The sequence below is a fragment of the Lepidochelys olivacea genome (genome assembly GCF_965140295.1).
Source record: "Lepidochelys olivacea isolate rLepOli2 genome assembly, chromosome: 6".
Classification (NCBI taxonomy): domain Eukaryota; kingdom Metazoa; phylum Chordata; order Testudines; family Cheloniidae; genus Lepidochelys; species Lepidochelys olivacea.
The window spans coordinates 124,095,098-124,122,733 of NC_140416.1; the positions used below are offsets into that span (position 1 = coordinate 124,095,098).

The 27,636-nt window shown below is 40.4% G+C and overlaps 2 protein-coding genes across 6 annotated transcripts in view; both read right to left on the minus strand.

Moving 5' to 3' along the window:
- Window positions 1-77: 77 nt before the first annotated feature.
- On the minus strand, window positions 78-17,166 carry KLHDC2 (kelch domain containing 2). Of its 2 annotated transcripts, XM_084631393.1 has the most exons (14): window positions 17,079-17,166; window positions 16,237-16,412; window positions 15,062-15,141; window positions 12,642-12,759; window positions 11,134-11,249; window positions 10,692-10,773; window positions 10,491-10,574; window positions 6,707-6,787; window positions 6,565-6,623; window positions 5,973-6,082; window positions 4,416-4,488; window positions 2,036-2,123; window positions 1,713-1,765; window positions 78-1,357 (listed from the first exon to the last, which is right to left on the minus strand). In XM_084631393.1, the coding sequence occupies exons 2-14, from the start codon at window positions 16,390-16,392 to the stop codon at window positions 1,234-1,236; spliced, it is 1,224 nt and encodes a 407-aa protein (XP_084487519.1). In that variant the 5' UTR covers window positions 16,393-16,412; window positions 17,079-17,166; the 3' UTR covers window positions 78-1,233. The 2 variants fall into 2 exon arrangements, with proteins under 2 accessions (XP_084487519.1, XP_084487520.1); XM_084631394.1 differs by lacking the exon at window positions 1,713-1,765.
- A 4,193-nt stretch (window positions 17,167-21,359) lies between these two features.
- Window positions 21,360-27,636, minus strand: part of KLHDC1 (kelch domain containing 1) — a 65,554-nt gene continuing 59,277 nt past the window's right edge. For all 4 annotated transcript variants that reach the window (XM_084631299.1, XM_084631297.1, XM_084631298.1 and 1 more), the window contains 3 exons: window positions 24,458-24,542; window positions 22,494-22,546; window positions 21,360-22,165 (listed from right to left, as the gene is read on the minus strand). In XM_084631299.1, the coding sequence (XP_084487425.1) occupies window positions 21,991-22,165; window positions 22,494-22,546; window positions 24,458-24,542 (313 nt within the window). In that variant the 3' untranslated portion in view covers window positions 21,360-21,990. The remainder of the gene's footprint in view (window positions 22,166-22,493; window positions 22,547-24,457; window positions 24,543-27,636) is intronic.

A 27,636-nucleotide genomic window follows, 5' to 3' on the forward strand; every position in this document is an offset into this window, starting at 1 on the left:
GCTTAAAAATCACAGCTCAAATAAAATGCACCACTACTGTTCACCCTAATGGAGAGCATATAAGACAGCTAATTAAATTATAGTCAGAATATTCAGTTTATTATAAAAAGAAAGACAATAAGGGGAGTGCTGAAGTCACATTGTTCCAATATTTAAATCACAAGCCATTTATTAGTTTCTCAACCCCTCCACTGTATCAGTGGTGGCCTATGCCTTCTGGGAGACAATGAGCACAGTTAAGGCAGAGCCAGAAGGGCCTTAGTGCTGGTTGCTGCTCACATACAATCTACTTTCAATAGTTTTAAAACTAGTGAAGCTGAACAGAACCTGGCAGCTGTTAGTCATCAGCTTTACAGCATGCATGAAGCTCTGGATCTAGAAGCTGCTGAAGGAAACAGCACATTAATAATCAAGTCATTCCTGGGAAACTGGCAGTTTGTACTTTTGGCTACTCCTAGACATGCATGGTCCAGTTTGACTAAAGCATTTTCACAATTAAGACAATACATCTACTCACACTTACAGCTCTTAAATAACCCCACAACATGACACTTAGTCACCATCCCTCTGTTTGTTTTTAAACAACTCAAACTAGACCTTAAATTGGTGAGCTAATCCCTGGACTAAATTAGAATAGCAGTTTCTCTAACCTTAAACTCATGTGGCCAAACATGTTAGGAATCTGTTTTATTCCTATCAGTGAGATGCTAATACAGACTAAAACTACTTTATCATGTTGAATAATGCTAGAGTGTCATTGTTCTTTAATATTAATGGTGTCCCAAAGAACATTAATGCCTGAAAATACTTCTAGCATTTGCCAAACTTTAAGGCCCAGAAATTCAGCAACAACCTACAAATCCTCGAAGGGTAACTCCTTAAACAGCATTTCCCTGCATTGACACACTCTGAAGTAATTTAGGTTAGAGTAGTTTTCCTATCATCACATAATGAAGTGAGTGGCATTAAGTTGAACAAACCATTACTGGTTTAACTTAGCTTAGGCACTGATACATTTCAACTTGCATTAAATACATTTATTGCAAACATCTTTACACAAAAATAGGTTCTCTCTAAGCCATTCACATGCAACTTACAACCAACAAGCTACTACCACTGACAATGCAGATATTTATACAAGTTTCACATCTGCCACAGGTGGTTGGTAAAATTATTACATCTTTTAGAATTGCTCATCCACGCACACCTTCACAGAAGTAACTGATAGAAGTCTTAAGAGCCAGATGTATTGTTACTTCCAAACCGCTGATTGACACTGTGAAGCAAGTGCTTTGGGAGGCAGGTCCATGAGTTGGCTAATATCTCTTTGAAGCAAATGACTGCTTCTAGGCACAGCCTTGGAAAAAGAATGAATATTTCAGTTACTATTAAGAACATAAGTGAAATAGCACCAAAGGTAAGAATTCTGTTTCTTAAAGCTGTTTAGTTGACTTGTTCCCCCCAAAGTATTAGCTGTTTTCATTGTCAGAGGATTATAAAGTCTTTACATAAGAATGGAAGCAGCAAGACTCCTTCCATTATTGAATGCTACTTCAGCTTTCCTTGGGGAATGTTATTAACTCAGTCTCCCAAGTATGCCTAGGAACCATGATTTGGTACTAAAGTCTATGTAGTCAAAGTACAAGGTATTAGTAAATGAGAAGGGAAGAACAAAGGTGTTAGATTCAAAAGTGTATTTTTTTTTTTTTTACCTTACAAGAGATTTTGGTTGCAGAGAAAACACAAGTATTTCATTACTATGAGCCTGGAAAGAGAGATGTTAATTAATATTTGAAGCCTTATTGTTAAATGCATTGATAAGTTAATTCCTTAAAAAGCAGCAAAAGTTTCTCCTTTAAACACAGTGAAATTTTCCTGTGGCACTGAAAGTCTTAGTCACTGATGACAGAGAAATGCGTTTCACAATTGGAGGTTGCAGTTGAAGTGACAGATGCTAAGGGGGAGGGGGGGTCTCACTTTTAAAAAAACTTGTTCTCCACCCAGCAGTACTAGAAATTCTTAAAACCAGACTTACGGCTTTGTGATGGGCAAGCAAGTTGTTGGCACAGCCACCAAAAACAATGACCTCTCCTTCTTCACTCGCACAAGCTGTATGCCACAGCCTGTAAAATGAACAAGCCCCACATTTATTAGAGAGAGAGGGGAAGAGTCCGAGTATAGCATTAATACCATTAGAGAGACACTGTGAGATAAGAGGTGATATTTATACGCAAGGTTGATGCAGGCAGCTTATTTTAGGCATGTAATAACTTCTAGCAAAAGTAAACAATGACTTCAGTGGCTAAAAGTTACTATTCTTTCTACACAAATCATATTGGAGATATCCACTTTGTAAGCTGTCTGGGTGGAAAAGCAAAGTACTGCTGAGTGGTTCTAAGGTCTGATGACAGGCACTCATGAAGTTCATCTTTTGAAAGTAAACTAAAATTTACGGTAATCCTTGTTTGGGTAGCTGAAGGGTTTGTGAAGAAATATTGTTTAAAGGTAGAGCATTCTGTTTTTTTAAATCAAGCCAGTCATATCCGAGGCTTCCAGTTTTTGAGCCGAAGGAATCAGTTACAATAAGATTCTCCAAACAATGAGACAAGGTGAACCCTCACCATCCACACTATCACAGTCCACCTGCTGTCTAACTCATATTACCGATACACCTTAGCTGCCTTATAGTACTTAAGTCAAATTTCAGTGTTTTTAATCAAGCATCTGAAAAAAGTTATTTAAATTTCAACATAACTATTTAAGGCAGGTTTCTGAACCCTGCAGGAAGATCAATTGTAAGAAAGGTGCTTGGGGTAGGACAAAGGTTAGCTCTAGTAGATTACTACAGTCTGACTACAAAATTTTGCACAGTGAGGAAAGAGTACTTCTCCATATTGCCCTTCCTAAAAGATTAGCCTTGTTAACTAGCTATAGTATGCTCAGGGCTGACCACCGCATAAATTATGATACTGGATCAGACCAGTGGTCCATTCAGTCTGGTATCTTGCAGCTGGGGTCAGTACTAGACACTTCAGTAAGAGATAAGTAGTGTCATACTAAGCAAGTTATCCTACACCCGTCCCATCAGTTGATGCTGGCTTATGCCTAGAAGCATTATGGTTTATCGTCATTCTAAAATATTTTATCGAACGTGGGCTTGTCTACACTACCGCACAGGGTCGATCTAAGATACGCAACTTCAGCTCCGTGAATAACGTTGCTGAAGTCGACGTACTTAGATCAACCTACTGCGGTAAGTCGACTCTCCAGTAAGCTCCAGTCGACTCCGCTTGCGCTCCTCGTTCTGGTAGAGTACCGAGTTGAGGGGAGAGCGCTCAGCAGTCGATTTATCACATCTAAAATCGACCCCTCCTGGCACGTAGTATAGACAAGCCCTGTGACTGTGCTTAGTCTAATCCATGAGTGCAATCTTGGATCTCTGTCTCAGTTGCAACTTGTACCAACACATTCCATGGACCACTTATGCAAAAGAGTATTTCCTTCTCTAAGTTTGTTACCTTCCGCTTTTATTCAGCGTCCCTTTGTTTTTAGTACAATAAAGTGTAAGAGTACCCCATGCCTTCCCTATACTGTTATCTTGTATCTTTCTCTAAACAGTCCCAGTTGTGTGAATCTCTTCATATCCAAGTCTTTTCATGCCTTTAATTATTTTTTTGACAAACATCTCTGAACTCCCTCTATTACGGCTTGAAATTGGGTGACCAGAACTGAACAGTATTCCAAACGAAGATGATTTATGGTGACATTACAATGTTTTCCATCCCATTTTTATGCACCTTAACACTGTTAATTTTATGACTTTGGCCGTGTAAAAGATAACGGTCTCTATTTAGACAAAGTCCATCCAGCAAAGTACTCTGACGCAGAGCCAGCTGTCAGCCAGGGCAATCAAAGCACTGCAATTCCCCGTATGTCCAGAGCAGCAGTTTTAAAGAATCATTCTGCTAGTAGACTGAGCATGGATTTCCAAGTCTGGCATGTTAAGGTCTACTCTGCCTGGCGAGTACTAGAACTTTGTGTACTAACACCACTAAAATGCACATTCTAGTTAGTTCTCTGCCATTTTACAGGCTAATAGTTACGCAGATAAGTAAAGTATCAGCTGATAGCGGAGTTCCAAACAGTGTAGTCAGAGAGATATGCTGGAGTCTGTATCAGTATAGACATATAGCTACCTTAATCCTGCAACTTCATAAAACAGGATGTATTACTGTGGTGGGGTAAGAGAAACCAATCTGATTTATCACTACTTTACTTTAAAAAAAGATGCTGTATTAGTGAAAGAGTGATCCGAGTCCTATGTGTGCCGTATCAACGCTACAGACTGCCCCCTAAGATTTCCTAGATACACATACTGGTTTTTATACATTTCCAAGAATGTGTGTACATCTTACCTCGGTTTTTCAGAATAATTATGCTCAAACTGTTTCCACTCATTCTTACTGATGCAATAAATCCAAGCATCACCTATAAACACAAAGATATATTAACCCTTGTCACTGTTGCCAGAACAAGCATGTTCTGGTATAACCTAAGAATATAGTGTTTAACCATGTGTGTGTCCAATTCTTCAGGACTGAAATTTACAATTTTTGGCTGGCTGTGTGAAAACTTGCTCTCGCTGGTGGCTTTCTGGGGCTAGGACAGAGTAGAGAGAGGCACATGGGGAACCTATGCTTTTATCCCTTGCCCATACCCACAGCAAAACTTTCATTCAGGAATAAAGTTTATAACTTTACAAACTTCAAAAATTGTAAATTATCAGCTCTGAATGAGAAGTGAGAGTGTAGTGGTTTTGTAGAAAAAGAAAAATACAGCCACAAAGTTGAACATAAATTACTAATCATCTCCATCTCCTCCTCCTCTCTGGTTCCCACTCCACATGACTGCATGTACAGGAAGCCTTTACACACAAACACTGAAATCCTTATTTATGTTTTTGAATATATGTGCTGTTAAGTCAAGTCAAATTATACACATGTATAGGTATATAGTCCTCTTTACATCTTTCCATTTATGGAAGGAAGAGAAATGTCTTATTTTAAATTCCTTCTAAAACACAACAGACCAGACAAATGATGGAACGCTTTTCCTTGCAGAAAACAGTGTACCTATGAGAACTAGATGTAATATTATTAATGAAGTTTTCATAAGCCTCTCTAAATGTGCATCTGGTCTTGATAAAGTTCACAAAACAAAAAGCTGATTACATGTTGAATTAGACAAGAGTAGTGTTGCTTTTCTAATAACCATAAGAAATCATTCACATGATGGCCAGTCTGTTGATGATGCAATTCTTGTTTTCCCCTGGGGCTAGACAGTGTAACTCTTACAATTTGGGGGACAGGTACAGCCATCTTACCACTCTGGGAGTAGTCTGCCATCACATGTTCCATTCGTCTGAATGGATTTTACACCACACAAGGGAGTTGACTATAATCAAATAGCACTTTTCAAAGATAAGCCTAATAACCTTCAGTATTGACAAGGCTGAATAAGTCTACAGCAGGTCACCTAACTACACAGGTTTGCACATTCCTGGAAAGATTAAGAAATGAGCTCTCAGTGTCTGATTGGGCGTGGGATGCTCTATTTAAAAAAATGCCACTGCTGCTATGAGAAGTGAACAATGAGCACTGCAAAATGTCACCCATGGGAATAGTCAATGGCTAGGACACTAGAGGGGGACTCAGGAGACCTGGGTTCAATTCCCAGCTCTGCCACTGGTTTGTTGGATGACCTTGGGCAATTCACTTAACCCATGCCTCAGTTTCCCCATCTGTAAAATGGAGACAGTGATATTGACCTTTATAAAGCACTTGGAGTTCTATGGGTGGAAAGCACTAGGTATTACCGAGACACTGTTAGTAAAGAGTTTACAGTTAAACAGACACTTGAGCATGCAACTGTATAGAATTTGGAGAGTATAAAGTTTCCTTGGAATTACTTACTCAGTGGCTGCTTATCGGTGGTAAACCCTCCAAAGAGAAATAGGTGATCTGATGAAACTGGAGTTAAGGAATGCCAAGATCGGCCTACTGGGCAAATGCCTTGTGTAATTCTGCATTTAAACAAAAAAGCACCCCAAGTTACAGACCAGCTAAAACACAATGCAGACTTTCTGGGTTGCAGTGATTTTTCAGATATTAAATTCATGCAGCTGAGTATTGGATGCTAACTTTGACCAACTATCAGCAACAATTCAGTTCCTTGTTGAGGATGGCACAGTTCATTTCTCAATGATTATAGGTCAGACTTCCTGGAAAGAGTTATTGCAGACAGACTAATCCAATGAAGACAGAATAATCTCAAATAATGGCAGTCTGAATGGCAGAAGGAGTTTTCCTCATCTCCAGGCACTTTAAAATTAGTGATGGCCAGTGAAACAAGGTACTAGAACATAAACATTCAAAAAGCAGTGCATTTGATGGTAAATACTTTGAAGTTCTGTTGGAATGATTTGCAGGTGAAAAAGCACATTTACAAATACAATGATATACTGCCTTGAAAAAAAAAAAAAGACTAAAGAGCTTTGATACCTACATTTCATTCCACTCCCATGTGTCCAAATTAAGATGATAAAGATCATTCATTCTAGAATCCTAAAATAAAATAGATAAAAGTTGAATGAAATATTCACTTTAGAGATTCAGCAGTAACATTGTAAAACTGTTCTTACACTTACTCGGTATCTGCCTCCAAACACATAGCCTCTGTTCCCAACTGTAGCACAGGCATGGGCTGCTCGGGGTGAGGGGGATTTACCCTGACATAAGAAAATATTAAAATTAGAAGGAAGACTTGTTCGATAGCGTTATTCAGATAGTGGTATCGAGCAGCGGCTGGAAACTAAGAAAGGAAATCTGGTCAGAGATCTTTAACAGCTCCATAATTATACAGATGTTACATTCAAGATAAAACCAAATACCATTTCCCCCCAGAAATTCATGATTGGTTAAGAGGGCAGAAACTCTGGGTTAATGGTCTGACTTAAGGTGACCAGCAGCAGGTGGGGACGGGAGAAAATGGGGTTGCATTCATTTACATAAGGGAAGCCCAGGAGACCCAAGTTTTACGTGTTTGGGTGGGAGGCAGTTGGGAAGTCACCTAAGAAGAGAGAAAGGAAAGGCTGCAATTTAAAAAAAAAAAAACACCCCTAGGAATATCAAGTCTGGTTTTGCTGGAGGACTTATGATGGACATAGATGTATATGAGGAACTCTCTCAGATTTTAATTGAAAAGATGAGGTGGGGAAGTGATAAATATTTTTCTTACAGCTAACTCCAGGGCATGAGATCAACTGTTTCAAACTCTTTGTCTTAACTATCTGAATGTCACTTCCCATCAGATTTTACTCCCTTGGTATCCATGGCACTATAATCCTATTAGTTTGCTTCTGAACAATTCAGACAGCTTTAGTGTCCAATGTGCGGCGCTATAGCACGCAGTCATTTTTCTTTATTTTGATCCTTCATTCACCAGCCAAGTGGGTTTAAGAGTGCGAAACTCGAGAGCTAAGGTGGGTGAGGTGATATCTTTTATTGGACCAACTGCTATGGGTGAGAGAGACAAGCTTTCACCAACAGAAGCTGGTCCAATAAAAAGGTATTATCCATCTTGGGAACCAAAAGGGCTACACAACACTGCAATCTCAAGAGCTGTCAGTTGGTCAACAACAGGTTGGAGTTAGGCTGTAAATTTCACTTTGCTGATTTCCCTATAAAAGCAGAACTAGGGAATAGATAGGTTCCTACCAATTCACATTCTCATAAGAAAACTAGGGAAATGTGGTCTAGACAGCTAACTACTGTAGGGTGTGTAAAGATATAGCATCTCTCCAGGCGCTAAGTGCTGCCAGGTGTACGTGGATAGAGGTGAGAGCTAAGCCTGATGTTTTCAGGTCAAAGAGGTAATTTAGGACAATGTCTCTCAACCTTTCCAGACCATGGTTTCCCTTTCAGGAGTCTGATTGGTCTTGCGTACCCCCAAGGTTAACCTCACTGAAAAACTACTTGCTTTCAAAATCAGACATAGAAATAGTTAAGTGCTGGATTACTAAAAACAAAAACAGGGACTCCAGTAGTAGGGCCAGAATGAAGGGTCCCTCAGTCTGGGCGGTCCCCAGGAGAAGCAGTACCAGGCTTCTCTGGGGGTGGGGGGATGGGGGTGTCATAAGGGTGCCTCGGCTATCCATCTGGGCTCCTGCATGGCAGCAGAGATGTTGGTGGGGCTATTTCCTGGGACTCCTCTGAGTCGGATGATGGTGCCATTGGAAACAGCAGGACTGTCGGTACTGGATGGCCCTCATCTGATGGATGGGAAAGGGGCTTTGCTGCAGAAGGAGCAGTGATTCATCCTCAGGTGTGGGGACATCCCGAAGAATTGGTGGGCCCAAGAGGAGTGGAGACTGCGGGTACGCTGGAACTCCTCCTCTGGCATTTGGAATGTCTCTGTACATCCAGCAATCCGTGAGGTGCCACTGAGACACCGGAGGGAACCAATTCAGCAGTCACGGCCAGCCAGTCAGCATGTTGGTGGAGTGGCTCTGACAGAGCATCTGGAGCCGCGCTCATAGATAGGTGCTCTAAGTGTCCCAGAACTGAGGGTCACTGGCGGTACAGATGGATCTCACTTCTTTGCCATAGCCTCCAGCCAGGGGACCTTTGGTGCCAATTCAGCAGGATCCATGTGTGACATCTCTCCCGACCTGATGCGGCTCAGGGAGGGAATGTGTCTCTTATGAGCAGTCTGTTGGGGGGATCTGCTCTTACGCCCAGGAGAGTGTTTCTTACTCTTGCGGTGGCGCTTGTCTTTAGGCTCCACACCATTGCTCGTGCTCAGAGGGGCATTACATGTTGGTGGAGGCCGCTGTACAGAGCGGGGCCTAGACATAGTCCCTGGGTGACGGGGTTGTTTCCCCTGATCAGGGAGGGTTTATACTATATTACACTAAACCACACTATGAAAAACTATTTACACAAAAGTGTGGAGACAACTCTCATCAAAATAAGAGCAAAGGAGAAAGAGGGGTTCCAACTCAGGCCATGCAGCAGTGAGAGAGAACTGGAGTGGCGTCGACCCACACTGCCCCTCAGACTCTTGATCGGGAGCATAAGGAGACATACTGCACGTGTGTGTCAACAGACACTGCTGGGGAGAAACTTCCGGACTCAGGTGCATGACGCGCATGAGCACCCATGTGTGGAATACACATGGGGATCATCACTCGAAGAAGAAACCTGACTTGTGAAGAAAGGTTAAAAAAACTGGGCAAGTTTAGCCTCGAAGAGAGGCAGAGGGGGAACCTGATAACAGTCTTCAAATATGTTAAGTGCTGTTACAAAAAGGGCAGTGATCAATTGTTCTCCATGTCCACTGAAGGTAGCACAAGAAGTAATGCGCTTAATTTGCAGAAAGGGAAATTTACATTAGATTTAGGTAAAAATCTTTCTAAATTATAAGGTTAGTTAAGCACTGGAATAGGTTACCAACAGCGTTGTGGAATCTCCATCACTGGAGGATTAACAGGTTGGACAAACACCTGTCAGGGCTATGTATACCTGGTCCTGTCTCAGTGCTACAATTCTACGTTTCTGTTATTTCACTGATGGGAAAACTGAGGTGCAGAAAATGAATACTAACCACACAGTCAGGGTCAGCAACAACTGTGTGGATTGTAACCAAGATCACCCGACTCAGTTGTATGCTTTAATCACAAGACCATCATTCCTTCCTTTGAACTCTCCTGCAGATCAGAGTTAAATTACATGCTCTCAGAGGACAACTAGGAATGACAGTTACTTGGATTGTTGCAAAGGCCGTACTATTTTTCCATAGCAGAGGAAAGCTGAGGGCGCATTACATCTGCCCTCTCAGCTAGGAGGCTCGTGACTTGTACACAAGGTCATAGGGATGGAATATGTGTGTGGCTGGGGAGAGAAGAGATTCACGGCACCAACTGGGACTTCACACACTTCATACTAGGGAACAGTAATTGCACAATACCACACCTTCTATCATTGTATCAGGGGAAGACAGACTAGAGCTAGAGCAAAAATGTGAGGCTGGACCATACAAGTAAACTTTTAATATGAGGAGAAGACATGGGGGTGGGTGAGAGGGGAGTGGAGAGGGAGAAAGACAGGCAGATCCGCCAATAAAATAACTACTGAATTTATAGGACTACAATACAGAAGTGGTACTTCAAGACAAGTCAATTGCTCAAAGCCACTGCTGGAAGCCCCTGGAGGCACCTTTGCAGAGCAGCCTTTTGATCTGTAGGCTTCCTCTTTCTTAATGAGGATCAGAACAAAACTAAAAAAACCATTCAGGCCTAGCAAGTGATGATACTTTGCATAGTATTGCTACTCTTTATCTTCATGTCCCTTCTAGTGTCAATCCTAGAAAAAGCAGCCATTTCTCCTGAAGAGTTATGTTTTACTCAGTGTCAAAATTCTTTTAAAAATTACCGTGGTTATGGGCTGGCTCCAAGAAAAGGTTTCAGTGTCCAGAACATGTACGTGATCATTCCATCCTCTAGGCTGACCTGAGTTCTTTGGAAAATTGATGAAAAAACTATTACATTTCCATTTTAATGAACATATTATGCACTAGCACCAGCATGTTTTCTACTGAAAATTACTCTTAGGTGGAGAAAGAAGGTTACTTACCCAAAAAGAGGTTTCATCAAATTCAAAAGTTCCTATTGGTATCCCTTCAGGCGAATAACCATAACCTCCAAAAAATATTAGCCTGTTCAACAGAAATTACATCAAGATTATCAAAAGCAAATATCATTGTATGGCAATCTCTGCTATTACAACTTAATGCTCAGTAAAGGCTTTTCACGCACAGCATACGGGAAAACCCACTATGCTTCCTTGACTTTGTTACCAAATTACAAGTAAGGTTCTTCTTATTTTCAAACATGTTTAGGGTTGAGCACTTTTAAAATGTTTATTTAGAATGAAACCCAGCATGAGATTCAATGTATAACATGTATTCCCTTCCCAGTTTTGTTCATCTTAGATACAATACACCAACAAGAATGACAATCTTATTAAAAAAAAAGTCACAAAGAGAACTGCAATACTTTTGGTCATGCTTGCTTACTTATTTTTATAAACCCAAACTCCAAGTTTGTCCTTTGATGAGGGGGGAACACCTTGACATTCTACTCTAACCCACTGCAACACTTTGTCCTTGGATCTGGAGTTTAACATGTAGAACTGCAACACAATAAAAATAAAAGTTTTTTAACCCACACAGTTAGCATAAATCTAAAGACTAACAAATGTTTCAATATACTGATTAGCATGCACCAGCATAAAAGTATATAGTTCTTTTCCAAGCTCAGAATACCATGATGAAATATTCTGCAGTCACATGGAAGGATCCAACACCACCCATAAGTAGGCCCTTAGTGCGGTTCTACACCTGTGAAAGGAGTATTAGTACTGAACTTTGTTTACTCGCATCCCAGGGTGGAAAGCTGTAGTACTCTCTCAAGCTCCAGCCATTTGAGTGTAAAATAGTCCACTCAGCAGATTTTTTTATAATATGATCATCTCTCCTTTCTTGCACACTTGGCTGTGCAGAGGGACAGCTGATGTTGAACTGAACTTGTCATTATGCTAATGATGAAGTCTATCAGTGACATGAATATGAAGCTGGTCAGGTGTCAGAGCTATTTTATTTCAGCCTATCTGCATCATCACTTCATCAGTTTACACTCTAGTTTATGATTTACTGGTATCCTTTTTTAAGTGAAAGCTTAGATTCTCCAAGCCTGAGATGGATGGAAGGAAGAAAGAGAACCATTTTCACCAAACTACCACAAACCAGCTCAATTTGTCGCCACTTCTATTCAGCTGCAAGCTTAAGATTTAAGTGGATTTTTTAAGCTCTCAGCCTTCAAAATTAAGTAGACTCAAAGGATCTATGTAATATGACTGCAGGGTGAATTTGGCCAGTACACTAGGATTAACACCACTTCCTCTGCAGTAACTACAACTACTGGAGAGGAGGATGTTTTCCAGCATTGCAATCTACTCCCCTCAGTCATGCCAAACTATCTAGGGTTGGACATGATCCATTCCCAAAACCCGTATCAGCCAATAAAGTTACAGAGAAATTGAACTGGTGGAAATCACTGTGTCAGTCATCTGGATGAAAAGCTCAGAGTGGTAAAACTACTACTGTAAGTTGTTGCTTCTTCGGCAATTGTAAAAAAGTATCATTTGTTTGGATTACTTCAAGTTTGAGGACGCGATTGAGGGAAAGAAAACTAGTTTCTTAGTTCCAAGCAATGAACATATAGACAGCAGATGAAGGTATGTTGTAGGAGAGAATGTGAAGGACCTAATGACTTGCTACCTATTCAGCATTCCCCAGTCATTAACATGACAATATCGAGGCTTGGTTAACACAGTCCAACAGACATACTATAGCTGTTCAGAAGGAAGAGGGTTTGTAGGTTATGAAATGTGGTATTTTCATGCTTTGGATGCATTTTAATGTGCTTAGAAGTCAGTCTTACCTTTAGTACAGAATGGGGCTACAAACATTGTCTACTGGAACCTCTTTAATAGAAAGGGTATAATTAATCTTCAGACACTGACCTTGTTTGTATTGCCACGTGCATGATGCCCTCCAAATAAGTACAATACTTTGTCTACACACACAGCACAACTGCCTGACATGGAAGGTGGAACATCTCCTTCTGTTTTTTTTTTATTCCTGGAAAGATAAAATGCATTTAAAAACTGATAAAAAAGAAAAAAATTATTTTGTCTGAAGTCGAAGCATTCAGTCTGACTGGCTGAGTTATTAACTGCAACAAAAAGGAGTACTTGTGGCACCATTCAGACTAACAAATTTATCATGAAACCTTATGCTCAGATAAATTTGTTAGTCTTCAAGGTGCCACAAGTCCTCCTTTTCTTTTTGCGAATACAGACTAACACGGCTGCTACTCTGTAACTACAAGTGTTTGTGGGATATTGAGGAATCCCGTTTTGAGTCATTTGGATCTTTGTAGTAACAGCACTTCAAAAACACTGAAAAACCCTCCTTTTACAAAAATGTATTTTCGGGGAATTCTCTATGCCCAATTCAGAGGACTAAGGATTCTCCTCCCCCCTCCACCTTTTTGAAATAGAGATTCTCAGACACAGAGAATCCTCCCTTAAAACACATCTTGGTAAAAAAAAGGAGGGTTTTTTAATGTTTCCAAAGCGCTGTAATCACAAGGATGCATTTCCAAACTCAAGGCTCCACATGACCACAAGGACAGCAACTGCCAAGAAAGACTGGATGGGACTCCCTTCAGAACCAGTTAATACTACTCCTTAAAGAGTTTAGAGCACTTTGCAGGATAAGTCCTTAGTTGTCTAAAGAGGTGAAGCAACACATAACCCCCAAACCCCCCCCCCCCCCCAACAGCAGGTATGCAGCTTCTGAACAACTTTCGGGGTTTTTTGTTGGACTAGGAGGCAAAAATAGTATATGTCGCTGAACAGATGTTTTTAATTTAAAAAAGATATTGTACCTTCACAGCACAATGAAGAAAATACTACCTGAACATAGGTTTATTTCATTAGGTTATTTGCTGTAGTATGTTACAAATATCTACACTCTATGGAAACTATGTTTGATATCAGGGGTTCTCAAACACTCCACAGTGTTTGTCACGCCTTATTGGAGAAACTGTCTTGGGAGCCACCTCCTCTCCCATTTAGAGTCAAGTGACATCCCTGTGGCAACTACAGCAATCACTTACATGGAAAAATAAGATTAAGAAAACTTGATATTTAACTGTTTTATAATGCAGTTTGCAGAGTGAATAAAAATCAATGATTAAAAAAACCAAAGTCAGTTTTAATTTTAATTAAATATGGACTTCTAAAAAATAAATGCACTTAAAATTAAAAATTTGAAATTGACAACCTATGTTAAGGCTTAAATAATTATTCAAATCATTTCAATTATACAAAAAAAACCCCTAATAGTACATATTTGTTGCCAAATTTTAAAGAAGGTCAAACCACTGAACTGGTGGAAGCCATTGACTAAGCTCCTTGAACTACAATCTGTTGAAGTGCAAACCTAACTTTTGACAGCAGTAGCCTCTTCTGCAGATGCAGAGAAAATATTCTCTTCATTTCACTTTATTCAACTAGTTCAGCTCAGTTACTAATTTAATTCCAAGTTAAGAAACCAATTAGGAGTTGAAAAACCAGGAAAGCTTCTTTTCCACTTACTGTTTAAGAATAAAAACAAGGGATCAGGGGATGAGATCTATTAGTTCTAAAATCATGAAAAACAGTGACCAGAAACATCAGTTCAATTCACTAACCATAGTTAATACTGCCTTTGTTTAATAAACCAGTTTGTTTTGAATGCAAAACATATTTTGATTTTTTTTCCCTCGTTTCCAGCTCATTAAGGATAGTTTTATTTAAAAAGTTGTTTTTGTGCATTTTTAATTTATGTTTCCATCCAAGTAGAGCATGACACAGATCACAAGTAAAAAACAATCATACTCTAGTAAATGAGAAATGCATCACTTCCTAAAATAAAAAAGGTAAAAATTAAAAATCTGAGTAAGTGTATGTGGAAGTGTATAACTGCTTAACTAAATGTGTATAGATATAGTGTATCCTCCTGGTTAGCAAAAAGAACCACCAAATTTAGTGTACAGGCTATATTTACTTGCAAATCAAATCAACCTTTCTTTAGAAAAATAACTAAAAGGTACAAATGCAAAACATGATTAAAATGGATTTAAATCAAAGCTCCCTGCTTGCTGATTTAAACAGTGATTGAAGTCAGTGATTTAAATTGCTTATATTTACATCAAAGGACCTTGGGGTGGCAGTTTGGCATCTGGAAATGAGGAAAGGCAGTGCCATACTGGCCAGACATGCACCAGCAATTCCTCCATGGAGCATCAGTATGATTTATAGATCAGTTTGACAACCTCTTTAAAATACAGACACTGGCTTAAGAAAGGAAAAATAAAGTCACTCATGTACTGTACCATCTTCCAGTTTCCATGCTGTAGATCCATATTTCATCTCTAGGCAGATAGAAGTCATAAAATCCCCTAACTTGAGCATTCTGCAGGGACAGCAGAGAAGAGAAAAGGCACTATTACAAAAGGCTCGACATTTTATATCATGTAGAATCAAGTGTTTTCAGGCCTGCCCTCCTTCCCCCCTCAGAAACAATCCACCTATTTTTAAATGTTTATGAAACAGAAAATAGCATCAGGAGCCAGAGGAGGGATGAGTAGTGGTGTGACCAGTGCAGGCTGCACTCCAGTGACTCCCGCTTGTGTAACAGCCCTTAGGGAGCAGTAACACACTGTGACAAATTCAAGCTGTCTCAGGGCTACTTTAGCTTGTGCTGGGGACTGCACCAGCTCACTGCAGACTCCAGGATCAGAGGAGTATTAACATGAGTTAAAGCCACCTTTGCAAACCCCCTCCCCCGGCACACTAAAGCTCTAGCATGAGGATCTGCGCTCAGACTTTTTTTTTTAAAAGGATTTTGCCAGATGTTAATGGAATACACTAGGCACCTTGTTTCCAGATATCTGCAAAAAAATTAGTCTGATGTCACGTGAAAAATAAATTTGGTGACCTTACCCTTGTGAACTGGACCAACAAGAACTAGATCATAATATGGTTTTATTTTCTTTTTAAACTACACATACGCCAGCATGATTAGCAGTCTACTCAGGACCTCTGAACTCTAATGTATCTCCAAGTAGGGGTGTGCTGGAAAAGCTGTGTAGATAAAATGGTTAAGTGCCGATCTGCGCAATATCTGGATCAACCAACCAACAGTATTTCCCTATCTTCCAAAGGATTAAATAGCTGGGAAGAAATAGAGAAAAGAAACCCCATCTCCTACAAATAGCCATTGATTAGTCTCCAGAGCATTTATTTAACATCATTTTACAAGGGTCACACCATTTCTAACTACTTACATGTCACCTTAAAGTTATAAAGTTCAGTACGTGGCATGTCAAACTTTTTTTGAGTGGTTATATTATGTATTTAGAGTTTTGTCAAAATACTGAGGCCGGTCAACCTCAATAGCATCACCAATGACAGATGCCTGGGTTAGCGCAGAGAGAAGCTGTTTTGTCAGATAAGGAGGACTCAGCTGTAGTAATATTTTAAAAGAATAACAGTTTGAGAATGGTACCTTATAGCCTCCCCAAACAAACATGCAGTGTCCATCAGTGACTGCTACATGCCCACTGCGCTCTGCGGGGCTGCTGTTCTCCAGCTGCTCAAAGTTGTCCTCAGCTGGAGCGGGGAGCTCTTCATCTGCCTGCAGCTCTTCATTATCATCAGCCATTTTGATACAGGGCTATGTTCCTAAAACAGACACGTGGGCCTTTTAATAATCACTGGGTGAAACAAGGAGCAGAGAAACTTCACAGAGCTGCTTCCCTCACACAGGTGAAAGATGCCAGATGGAAATAAGAGTCAGCCCCACGGTGGAAGGAAGTTTCCTCGTGCACTCTCCTGCCACTTGGAGCGGAAGGCTCCGCTGTGTGTTTCTTGTGTGTCACTTCGGCTGCGGCCGCCTTTACGGACGAGCACAGAACGCGGGCGGGCCACACGCGCTCAGCGGGATTTAACGGCCTTGCTTAGGGACTCTTGGCACAAGCGGCGGCGGCTGCCGCAGCCTCCCGGCGGCGCGTCTGTCCCAGCGACGCGGCAGCAACACCTACCCGGCCGGAGACACGGCCAAACGCGACGTGACCCGCGCAGATACGGGGGGCGCCTCACAGGCGGGCCGGGGCCGGGCCGCCGGCGGACCAGGGGCCCCGCCAGGGCGGCCGAGCCGCTTGGCGGGGGGGGCCGAGGCTGGCGCTGCGCTCGGGGAGGGGGGGGCGCCGGCCGGCCGGCCGGCCGCCCGCCCGCGCGCAAGGGTCAGGCCCCCCCCCGGGCTGCGCCGGGCCCCTCGGCCCGGGCCGGACACTCCCCCGACGCCGCCGCAGGGCGGGGGCAGGCGGCTCGCGCCACCCCCTGACTCACCTCAGCGGGCCACCCAGCCTGTTGTGGGCCACGGCTGTCAACATCCGCCGCGCCGCACTTCCGCTCCCGGCAGCCTCCGCGCCCAGCGCCGGCTCCGCCCCCCACCGACCGCCGCGCGCGCGCGCACCTCCCCCGCCCCCATGACAACCCGAGGTGGGAGGGAGGGGCAGGCGTTGGCCCCGCCCTAGCGATGCCGCCTGGCCGCAGGGTAGGAGCTTGGCTGTGCCCAGGCCAGACCCCGGGGGTCCTGGTTCCCGTCCGTGGACAGTCCTACAGCAGCCTGGCGGGGGATGATCATGTCCTATTGCCACTGCGCTCGGCGCTGTACAAAGCAGGGCCGCCCGCTGTCCCAGGTGTCCTGGCGTCTGGAAATCTTCCCAGCGCAGTAAAGGTGCCGGGTTTGGTCAGGCACGCCCCACTGGCTCCCACAGCCCCTCTTGTCGGGACAGCCTGAGGGCAGCCGTGCCCGCGCCCCGGGCGCCCTAGCTCCGGAGTAGTTGGGAACTGCAGGGATGGGGTGGCGCGGGAGCAGCCAGTGGAACGGGCAGAGCAGGTACCGGCTGTGGGGTCACCGCCAGGTGGGAGTACGATGGATCGGCTGGTGCCATACCCTGTTTGCCACGGTCAGTGGCCAGGGCAGCCCTGGCAGCAGGTGGCTGTGGGGGCTGGTGTGATCCCCAGGGATGGGATAGCGAGCCAGTGCCGGGGTGGGGAGAGGAGGCCAGGTGTATGTGGTAGAAGGTAGGGGGCAGGTGGATGTCCTGTGTTTTTGCACCTCAGAGGGCAGATGCCCCATATTTTTTTGTATGCAGAGGTGGCAACCCTCATGCGAGTACAGAACAGAAATAGGGTCTCTGCCTCAAGATTACAATATTAAATTATTCACTACGTACTCCCTGTCCCATACTCCATGATGACCTGGACTTCATGGCAGTGGGGGTCACATACTGACCTTTAGGACACTTAATTTAGACCTTGGCCTTGCAGCTGATTCTATTCAAACAGACACTTGTGTCTACATGTAGCCCATACAAGAATAGGTCAGGGGTACTAGAAAGGGCTCCTGAAACTGCAGTACCAAGAGGTGCACTGATCCTTCAGGGATTGGTCTGAATGGACCTTCCTGGGTTCTGGAGTCAACAATCCCTCCTGGCTCACACATTGCTCCTGGGGGTGTGACTTTTCTGAGTGCCCCACTGAGTCCTTACAAACACTTGGTGCCTTCTTCTTGCAGAGTCCGGTACCTAGGCTTTAAGAGACTTAACACAGTCTCTTCTTAGGATTCTATTAGAACATGAGGAGCATGCTTAACAGACTCGGACTTCTTGGTACTCATTCTGACAGCAGATGATGGGCAGACTCCATGAGCATGTACTTGAATCTGGCAATTTTGTGACCTTTTTCGAACAGGGTTTGAACCCTCTGCAAGTGTGGTGTTTGTCACATGTGCCTTCCCAGACACTTAAGGCAGATGGAGTTTGGGTTGCTCACTGGCAGATCTGTTACATGAACAGACTGGCCTTGAAGCCATGTGAATGGGGCATCAGTCCGAACCTGGAGCCCAACCAAGCCAACGGTAGCTATATACTAAAAAGATCATAGAATATTAGGGTTGGAAGAGACTTCAGGAGGTCATCTAGTCCAACCCCCTGCTCAAAGCAGGACCAACACCAAATAAATCAGCCCAGCCAGGGCTTTGTGAAGCCAGGCCTTAAAAACCTCTAAGGAGGGAGATTCCACCACCTCCCTAGGGAACCCATTCCAGTGCTTCACCACCCTCCTCGTGAAATAGTGTTTCCTAATATCCAACCTAGACCTCCCCCACTGCAACTTGAGACAATTGCTTCTTGTTCTGTCATCTGCCACCACTGAGAACAGCCTAGCTCCATCCTCTTTGGAACCCCCCTTCAGGTAACTGAAGGCTGCTATCAAATCCCCCCCGCCTCACTCTTCTCTTCTGCAGACTAAATAACCCCAGTTCCCTCAGCCTATTCTATTCCCTCAGTATTCTAAATTTATTCCTGAAGCTATTTACAGATATTCTGTAAAAACTAAAAACAAACACTAAAGGTACTATTTACACTAAAGGAGGGAAGATATGAAGAAACAAAGACTGTAGCTGCAACAGTAACTGTCACTGGCAGTAGGAAGGAACTGAGGGGAGTCGGGAGCAGTGCAGCCCTTTATACCTACATGCAGTGATGCGAGGCACTGGAGGGCACTCATGCTGCCCCCACCGGTACTGCTAAGAGAAAAAACTTCAAGGTGCACACACACTTACAGTGGAATGGACATGTGCAATCACTTGAAGAAGAAGAATTAGCAAAGTTTTTAGACAGAAGTTAGAAGTAGTGGGTGGAAGAAAATTGTGAAATACTGGTACAACTAATTCAAAATATGGGACACACTGATGTCAATGGGAGTGTAAGGATCCTTTTGTCCTAAAACAGTATGCTTTTAGGAATTAAATATTACAGATAGTACTTTAAAGTGTGGCACAGTCACGTATTTTAAAGGAAACACGTTACTTATGATGGAATTGTAAAATATTTTGCAGTCTGTGATCATAACTGATTTACAATGTAGTCTGTCAAAAACTCACATTTTTATTCTAGTTTATAACAGTAAACAAAGAAGTAACTGCAAATATTCTGAAACATTAATGAAAACATAACATGGTGCTAAAGGCACTTTTGATAATGTCTATAACTGAATCTGAACATAGTCTCCATAAAAAAAATTGCTGGTATTTTACCTCTTTTTTTATACTAACTTCTTTACATAAGAACATTTACCCAAGTGTAATAATAACAAAATTGCTTGTCTTAAGATAATTAACACAAATTTTCCACTGCTACATACAGTCTGAAATTAATCATTTTGAATTCTCAGTGCTAAATGTTCCCCAGGAACATTCCTATAAAGTGCACTTGCTGTGCTGTTGAATGTCCCAGGTACATCTAACATTCCACTGATTTTAAATGTTCACAGCAGCATATGTGCAGTGGCAAAACTATAGCAAATGGATTAAGGATTACATATTGCCACAAAATGTTTTGATCCTATTTCCTCTGTAAATCAATGGGCAAAATTCTCCTCTCACGTCTGTAAGGTAGAAATAGCACTTCAGTATTCCTCTATGCATGTAGATCTCTCAATGATGTCATTGTGAATTCTGCACATATGGGGAAGCAGAACACCAGACTTGCGTACTATCATGTGGATCTGAGAGGGAATTGTCCCTAGTATCATTAATACAGATACTCATGGGAAAAGTTGCCTTTTAAGGATTTATAATTAATTCCAAAATGATGTTATCTATCCTTAACCGTAACTCCTATCTGAGAAAAATATAATTCCGTATGTGAAAGAACCAATTTTAAAAGGACTTTCAAAACTTCTGAACTCCAGTCATAAAAGCTGGAGGATGGAGGTCATAAAAGCTGGAGGATGGAGGTGGAGCCTGGAGGTGTTCTCTTCAAATTTGATCAGATCAGTTCAAATGATGGTCTAAAGAGCTCTTATAGGCCCTGATCCTTTGAAGACTCATATATGTGCATAACTTTAAGCATGTGAGTAATCCCACTGAACAAAATGGGACTATTCATGTGCTTGAAGTCAAGCATGCATATGAGTCTTTGCAGGATGAGGGTCATAACAAATTCTAAGTAATTAATATATGCATTGTGGTAGGATGTATTTGAAATTGTCCCTTGTTCTGCAGGATAAGAGCTGCAAATCCAGCTATATGTTAAAAAGTGGAAGGAGTGGATGCTTATACCTAAGAAAATTTTACAGTCGTTGGGGCCAGTTTAATCATTTGAACCATTTCCTTGTGTGTGGGAATCCCTTTTAACATAAAGACCACAAATCTGAACAATTTACACTCCCACTTCACACTTTTTTTTTTTGCTAATATCAAATGTCTCCTTAGTTGAAGAAAATAGGAAAATATGGCTCAACTGTGATACTCAGTCATAATATATTTTCTTCTAAGATACACATTCACTACAAAATCTCCTTTCCTAATTACATAGGATTTTGGAGTCAGATTGTAAAAATGGTAAAAACTAATCAGAATGGTCTACATTCAAATATACTGTTTACATAAAATTTTAATGACTGGGTCCCAATTAACTAAATACCCAAAACAGATAGGAAAATAGTAATTCTATATAAGCTTTTTACAATAAATAAAATATTTTGAACCAAAATTAAATATAAACTTTACACATTCAAAATAAAAAATATATATAAAATCTATTTTGAAAAAATGTCATTGATTAGAGAATTACAGTAAAACAATGTTATGAACTGCATTTGAATTTTCACATACAAAATTATTTAGCTTAATATATATTTTTTTTTACTTTTAAAGTTCCACAGTTAGCCAACGTGTTGATTTTTTTGCTTTTGTGTAGGATGGTTACCTCCCAGTATCAGTAGTCAAACTTTCATATGCTGCTGTTAAATAAATCAAACAAAAGGATTTGCAATTATAATCATATTAACAAGAGTTAAATTAACACGGATACTGTGTCAAACTAATTTTGTCTTCATCAGCAAGTGCTGATGTGACAAAACTGGAAATAAGACTTTAGATCCGAAAGAGAAATTTTTATGCCTCCGAAAAAGTTCTGTCTTCTGTTACTTTCCAAAAGAGTACTTTTTATGAAGTCGCTTACCAAGACCATAAGAGCAGAAGTTAATTTCTGCAACCTCAAGTGGTGTTATTACAACACAGAATATTTAGTTTTCACTCTTTGCAATACCTCAGGAAACAAAAAGGACTTTCTTGTAGAAACTCAGCCTACCAAATACCTTATGTGTACTGCTAGTAAACAATCGCTAACAAAAATCTTTGCTGTATACTATAAATACATATAGCGGTCAATATCTTTTTTGTCCTTGTTCAGGTGACATTTATTTGCTCTTGTTTTTCAATTTCAGCTTTTTTCTCTTGCCGATGGTTAGATGCAGCCCAAAAGGTTATTTTTTTCAACACTTGTGGCAAAATTTTGGATGGTAACCAGGATATTTGATTCTTTAAAAGGCTGGCATTTTTACCAATGCAGTCAAGGCACAATCTGAAAAGAATGTCAGAATTAACTAAGGTCTTATAACCTAAAGATAAAACACATGAAACAAACTTTTACAAAAAATGTTAAATTAAAAATATATGTAATTTATGTATAGTCCATTCCATAATAATACCAATGCTTTAAAACTGTTTTGAAACATATTTACAGAGCATATTTACATTATTAACTAGAGTCATCATTTTGTTTCTTACCTACTGATCCAGGTAAGAATAGTTAAAAGTGCCTTATGTTAAAAAAAACTATTCAGTTATAAAAAGTAGTACCATAATTATCTGTGCTAGACTCTTTGTGCCACTATATAATCTAAACTCACCTGAGAAGTGAGTAAGGTTGAGTTTGAAAAATCAATAAATCACTGCAGTGACCCTAATGAAGAAGAACAGCAACAATCAGGAGAATGATCAAGATTAACTGTCAATTTAGAAGTTATCCCAGGAATACCTTTATATTTGTTTCAACAGGATGATATAAAATGGATTACCATAAATATAATTAAAATCTATGAATATTTAAATTAACAATTATATTATAAAGATTAAAAATACTTCTGAGCCCCCACCTACATGCCTACAGAGGCAGGACTTTGGGGACACGTCTTCTTCAACCTCCCCTCTCAGCAACATTGAAGGGCCACATCTTTACAGCATCAAGTTCCCCTGACAACTGCTTTGTGGGGCTGGGAGGTGGATTTTTGAATTGGAAAGATGTGGGAAAGTGGTAAGAAGGGATTTAGGTAATGGGCAAACTCTAGTGGCATCTTCACAACCCTGGACAACAGTGATGTCAGAATATATGTTTTACTATGGATTGATGGAGTATGTGCCATCTGGCATCTTCAGGGACCCAACCCTGGTCCCTGAACAACAGAAGAGCTTTGATGGCCTTCCAGCCCGATCTGAGGCAGGACTTCTAGGGGGAGAGAAGTTTAGGAGTTTATATTTTAAAAGGAACTAATAATGGTAGATAGAAAGATGTTTGGGAATAGTCAGTAGAATAGAATGAAAACAAACAATTACAATAAATAATATACAAATAATGGGGTCTATGGTTAGATAGCAGATGTTTAAAATGGTAATTGAGTAAAATTAAAACATAGTTTAAATGAGTCAGAACCATCAAGGTGTACACACACTCTTAGCTTATGTAACCAGATGATAACTATTACTTTTACCATAATCTTCCTTCCCCTTTCCCTCTCGTTTGTTACACTTATTTGTGGAGTCTTGTTTTTGGTTTTTTTTAGGTTAAGATATGCAGACATTCACACATGCCCATAACTATTCACATGACTTCAGTGGGACTACTCACAGGAATTATGCACACAAGTACATGTTCTGTGCTGCGTGGAACTCAGATCTACAGATGCACCTATATTGCAGCATAGGGAGTGGGTGATCTGTAGCTATGCAGATGCGTGTCAGTTCCTGCAGGAGTGGATGAAGCAGGCTCAGCAGAGTTGTGCCATTCATTTGGAGGGTTGGGGTATGGAGTGTGCCTCTCTGGCTTTCCCCCTGCACATCTACAAGCACCCAGTCCCACTAATTGGGCTGTTGCTATGCTCTGGATATAGGCATTAAGGCACAAAAATTAACACACTATATAGTAATACCAAACAATCCATGAATGATGATGAATTGTAGTTCTTATAGGAACCAAAACTTTATAATGTAAATCAAGATTGCTCCACTGAAGAGAGTAGTCACAAGAATGATGAAAGGAAACATGCTTTATAAAGATAGACTTAAGGAGCTCAATCTATTTAGTTTATCAAACAGAAGGTTAAGGGGTGACTTGTTTATAGTCCAGTAAATATTTGTTTCTATGTAGGTACTTACAAAAGGGCTCTTTAATCTAGCAGAAAAAGGTATAACAGGAGGCAGTGGCTCAAAGTCAAAGCTAGACAAATTCAGACTGGAAATAAGACATACACTTTTAATGGTGAGAGTAATTAACCATTGGAGTAATTTACCAAGGATCGTGGTGGAGTCTCCATTCCTTACAATTTTTAAATCAAGATTTTTCTAAAAGATCTGCTCTACGAAGTATTTTGGGGAAGTTATGGCCTGAGCTATACATGGGGTCAGCCTAGATGATCACAACGATCCCTTTTGGCCACAGAATCTAGGAATCTAAGTCAAGACATTATACTGATTTATACCAACGGAACAGTTGGCCTTGAATGTCCTGATCTTCATGCACTTAAATTCTCAGCAATAATGTTGAATTAATGTTTTTTTAATTAAATTATACTAAGACTTCATTATTAAATTTACTGACTGTGTCCAAGAAATGCAAGTCATCTTTGCTCCCACCAAAGATCATCACTTCTCCTTCTGTGCCAAGACAGGCTGTGTGCCACAACCTACAAACAAATTTATAAATAAAATGAATAGCTTAATAAATAAAATAATAATAATGGTTTATTTGCATATTATCAACTAAACAAATCTAAATTAGTTAATTTTAAATGTTTTAATATAGGATTCAGGGAAGCAGGACCTTTACCTGAATGAGTATAACCTCATCCACATCACATGATTTCCCCCTCATTTCTCATATCTCAAAAGATTCATTTGAAAAGCAAATTGAATAATGACATGATAAATTTGGTTAAATGGAGCAGTCAATTTTATAAATGCTATGAATCCAATACTTATGAACAGACAAATTGAATTCTTACTGGTCTTACACTACTTACCAAGAGGAATTTTATTAAATTCTTATTGTATAAAAAATATTTCAGGAGGCTTCAACACTCAGGAACCATGCCTGAAAGATCAAATTATTCACTTCTATACTTGTATGAGAGGATTAAAAAGTAATGGAAAGGAATATGACTAGCCATTTTACCTTAAGAGAACTTTCAGACCGACATATTAATGTGGCTGTCTGGCTGATTTGTAGTATAGTTTTTCTATTATATATATACACACACACACACCCATATACATATATTGGCTTACCTATCATTATTTTACACAGAACACTACAGTGGAAAACTCATAAATATCTTGATAAATGTTTACATATAGTAAGTATTTTATTTTTATATCAGTTTTCCACTTTTATTTTTTAATTAACAAGTACTAGCAAATTGGGATTATGGGCTCATTTATGTTGACTCTCATTCCTGAATTTTAGGATTGAGTCTCAGAACACAGGTTTTTCTCCATCAGTTCCCATCCATCCTTTTTCTGCCTCATTCCAATTCATGCAGATCACTTTCTGATTGTGACAATTTCCACATTCATGCTCAGCAGGAGAAGTTTTGTTGGTGTTGTGTATATAAAATGTTTTGGAGAAAAGTGATTCTTATAAACTTATTATTTTATCAACGATTCATATAAGTAGGTTTTCACTGTACTGCATTTAGTTATTGTTATTATTATTAGAATTAACTGATCGAATTCTGCACTGTCTTGTGCCAAGTGTAACCCCACTCAGGTAAACAGGATAGCATTGGGTGTAAGTCAATGTAGAATTTGGCCCCTTCTGTTATGTTTTAACTACTAAAAAGTACGCATAAATGGAATTTTCATGCAAAACTAAATTCACTCACATTTTCTTACGTCATTCATTTCAGCAATTATTCACTGTTCTCCTTACACTAAACTATCCCACCTTTTCTCTTCCTCATACCTGTAGATAGATCTGTCTCTGTCTTATCTGCATTAGGAAAACTCTGGCCTGGACTTGATCATCGAAGAACACTGGAAAGCCTTTCCTGCCTTGACTTTCTTGACATTCTAGCTTGAAACCTGATGCTTTTTTCTATAGACTGATAGAGTTTATGTCCTCTCACAGCTGCTCTAACTTATCACCTAAACATTCTAATAAAGCATGTTATTTACATAGTACATAAGCTGAATTAATGTAACCTTTTTACACAGACTCTCTACCTAGAATTATAGTGATGACATAGTTTATCCTTTAGTTAAAGACTGGGAGTTTATAACAAACAAAAAATTCATGCTGGAAAGAAACTTGGCATGCAAAGTCTTAGCCTAGTTGCAATTAAAAACCAAACCAAAAAACAAAACACTTTTTCCAGCAAGACACACAAGGTTCATTCAATACTGTAAGTCTATAATAAGAGTGACAGTTTATTATGCATAATTAGAAACAGAAAAACAGTCTCTTACATAAATTATTTTGGGGGATTGTCATAAATGAAAAAGTTTTGTAGGAAACTCAAGAAAATACATTCATGCACTTATGCATGTGATATAAGCTATATCTTTATATAGGGATATACACATGTATACTTTTTTTGCCAACACATTTTAAGCACAGGGTTGCCAACCTCCAGGATTGGCCTGGCGTCACCCAGAATCAGCATCCATCTTCCGGTGACTATTGAAAGCAATGCAGGAGATTTTAATAGGATATTTTAAGAAAATGACATTATGTTATGTTGGAAAAAAAAATCTCCTGGAATAGCTTCAGTCAGAGTTGGCAACCCTAATTTTAAGACTCTGTTCTCAAATTCATCCCACTGCAAAAGGCCTGCATAAAGCTGCCTGTGTTCTGAAGGCCCTGCAATAACCCTATACATATATCAGGAGATAGGGCACAGATACAGTACTGAAAATGTGCTCTGAACCAACTCCAAATAGGCCAGCAAGGAAGGGGATTTCCAGAGTTGGCCAGATTAGAAGCCAGTAGATCTGTGTTTATATGGCCTGATGCAAAGCCCATTGCAATCAATAGAAAAACTTCCGTTGATTTCAACAGGTTCTGCATCAGGCCCATATAGATCCACTGGCCAAGAACCTAAGCACAGGGGCCACAGATACTATTCTAACCTACAGTCTGGAATGGTGACTACGCTACAGCCCTTTGGTTGTCCTCACACTGGACACTCACCCACAGCTTGATTACTCTGTGGGAGGCAGTGTGGCCCAGCAGTTACTTTAAGTGAGGCAATGTAGACAGGGGATTGTACTGGGAGTCAGAGGACAACTGTTTTAATTCTTACTCTGCTACTGACTTGCTATATTACCCAGGACAAGTCACTCCATTTCTCTGTGTCTCAATTTCCTCATCAGTAAAACATGGATAATGATACTCACCTTCTTGCCTAAAGCACGTTGAGATCTATAGATGGAAAGTGATGTCGAAAGCTAAGTATGATTATTAATACTTGTGCTTTAAGGTGTTTTCCTAAATTTCAACCAGATCTGGTGTAACAATCCTATTATAATTAAACTAAATATAGCAGATATATTGCAGTGGTAATTCAGGAAGAAACCTGGAAACACCCCGGTTAACGTATAAAGTCCTTTTAAAAACTGGCTATGTACCACCTGCAGTAATTAAATTTACCTAGGTATTTACAATATTTTGGATTCTAAATATAGGGAATGCTGCAAATGTTGGCAAAAATAAAAAAGTGTACCCTGATGCAGTAAGTACCCATTTTCAATGGCACTATCTGTATAACATCCATGTTTAGA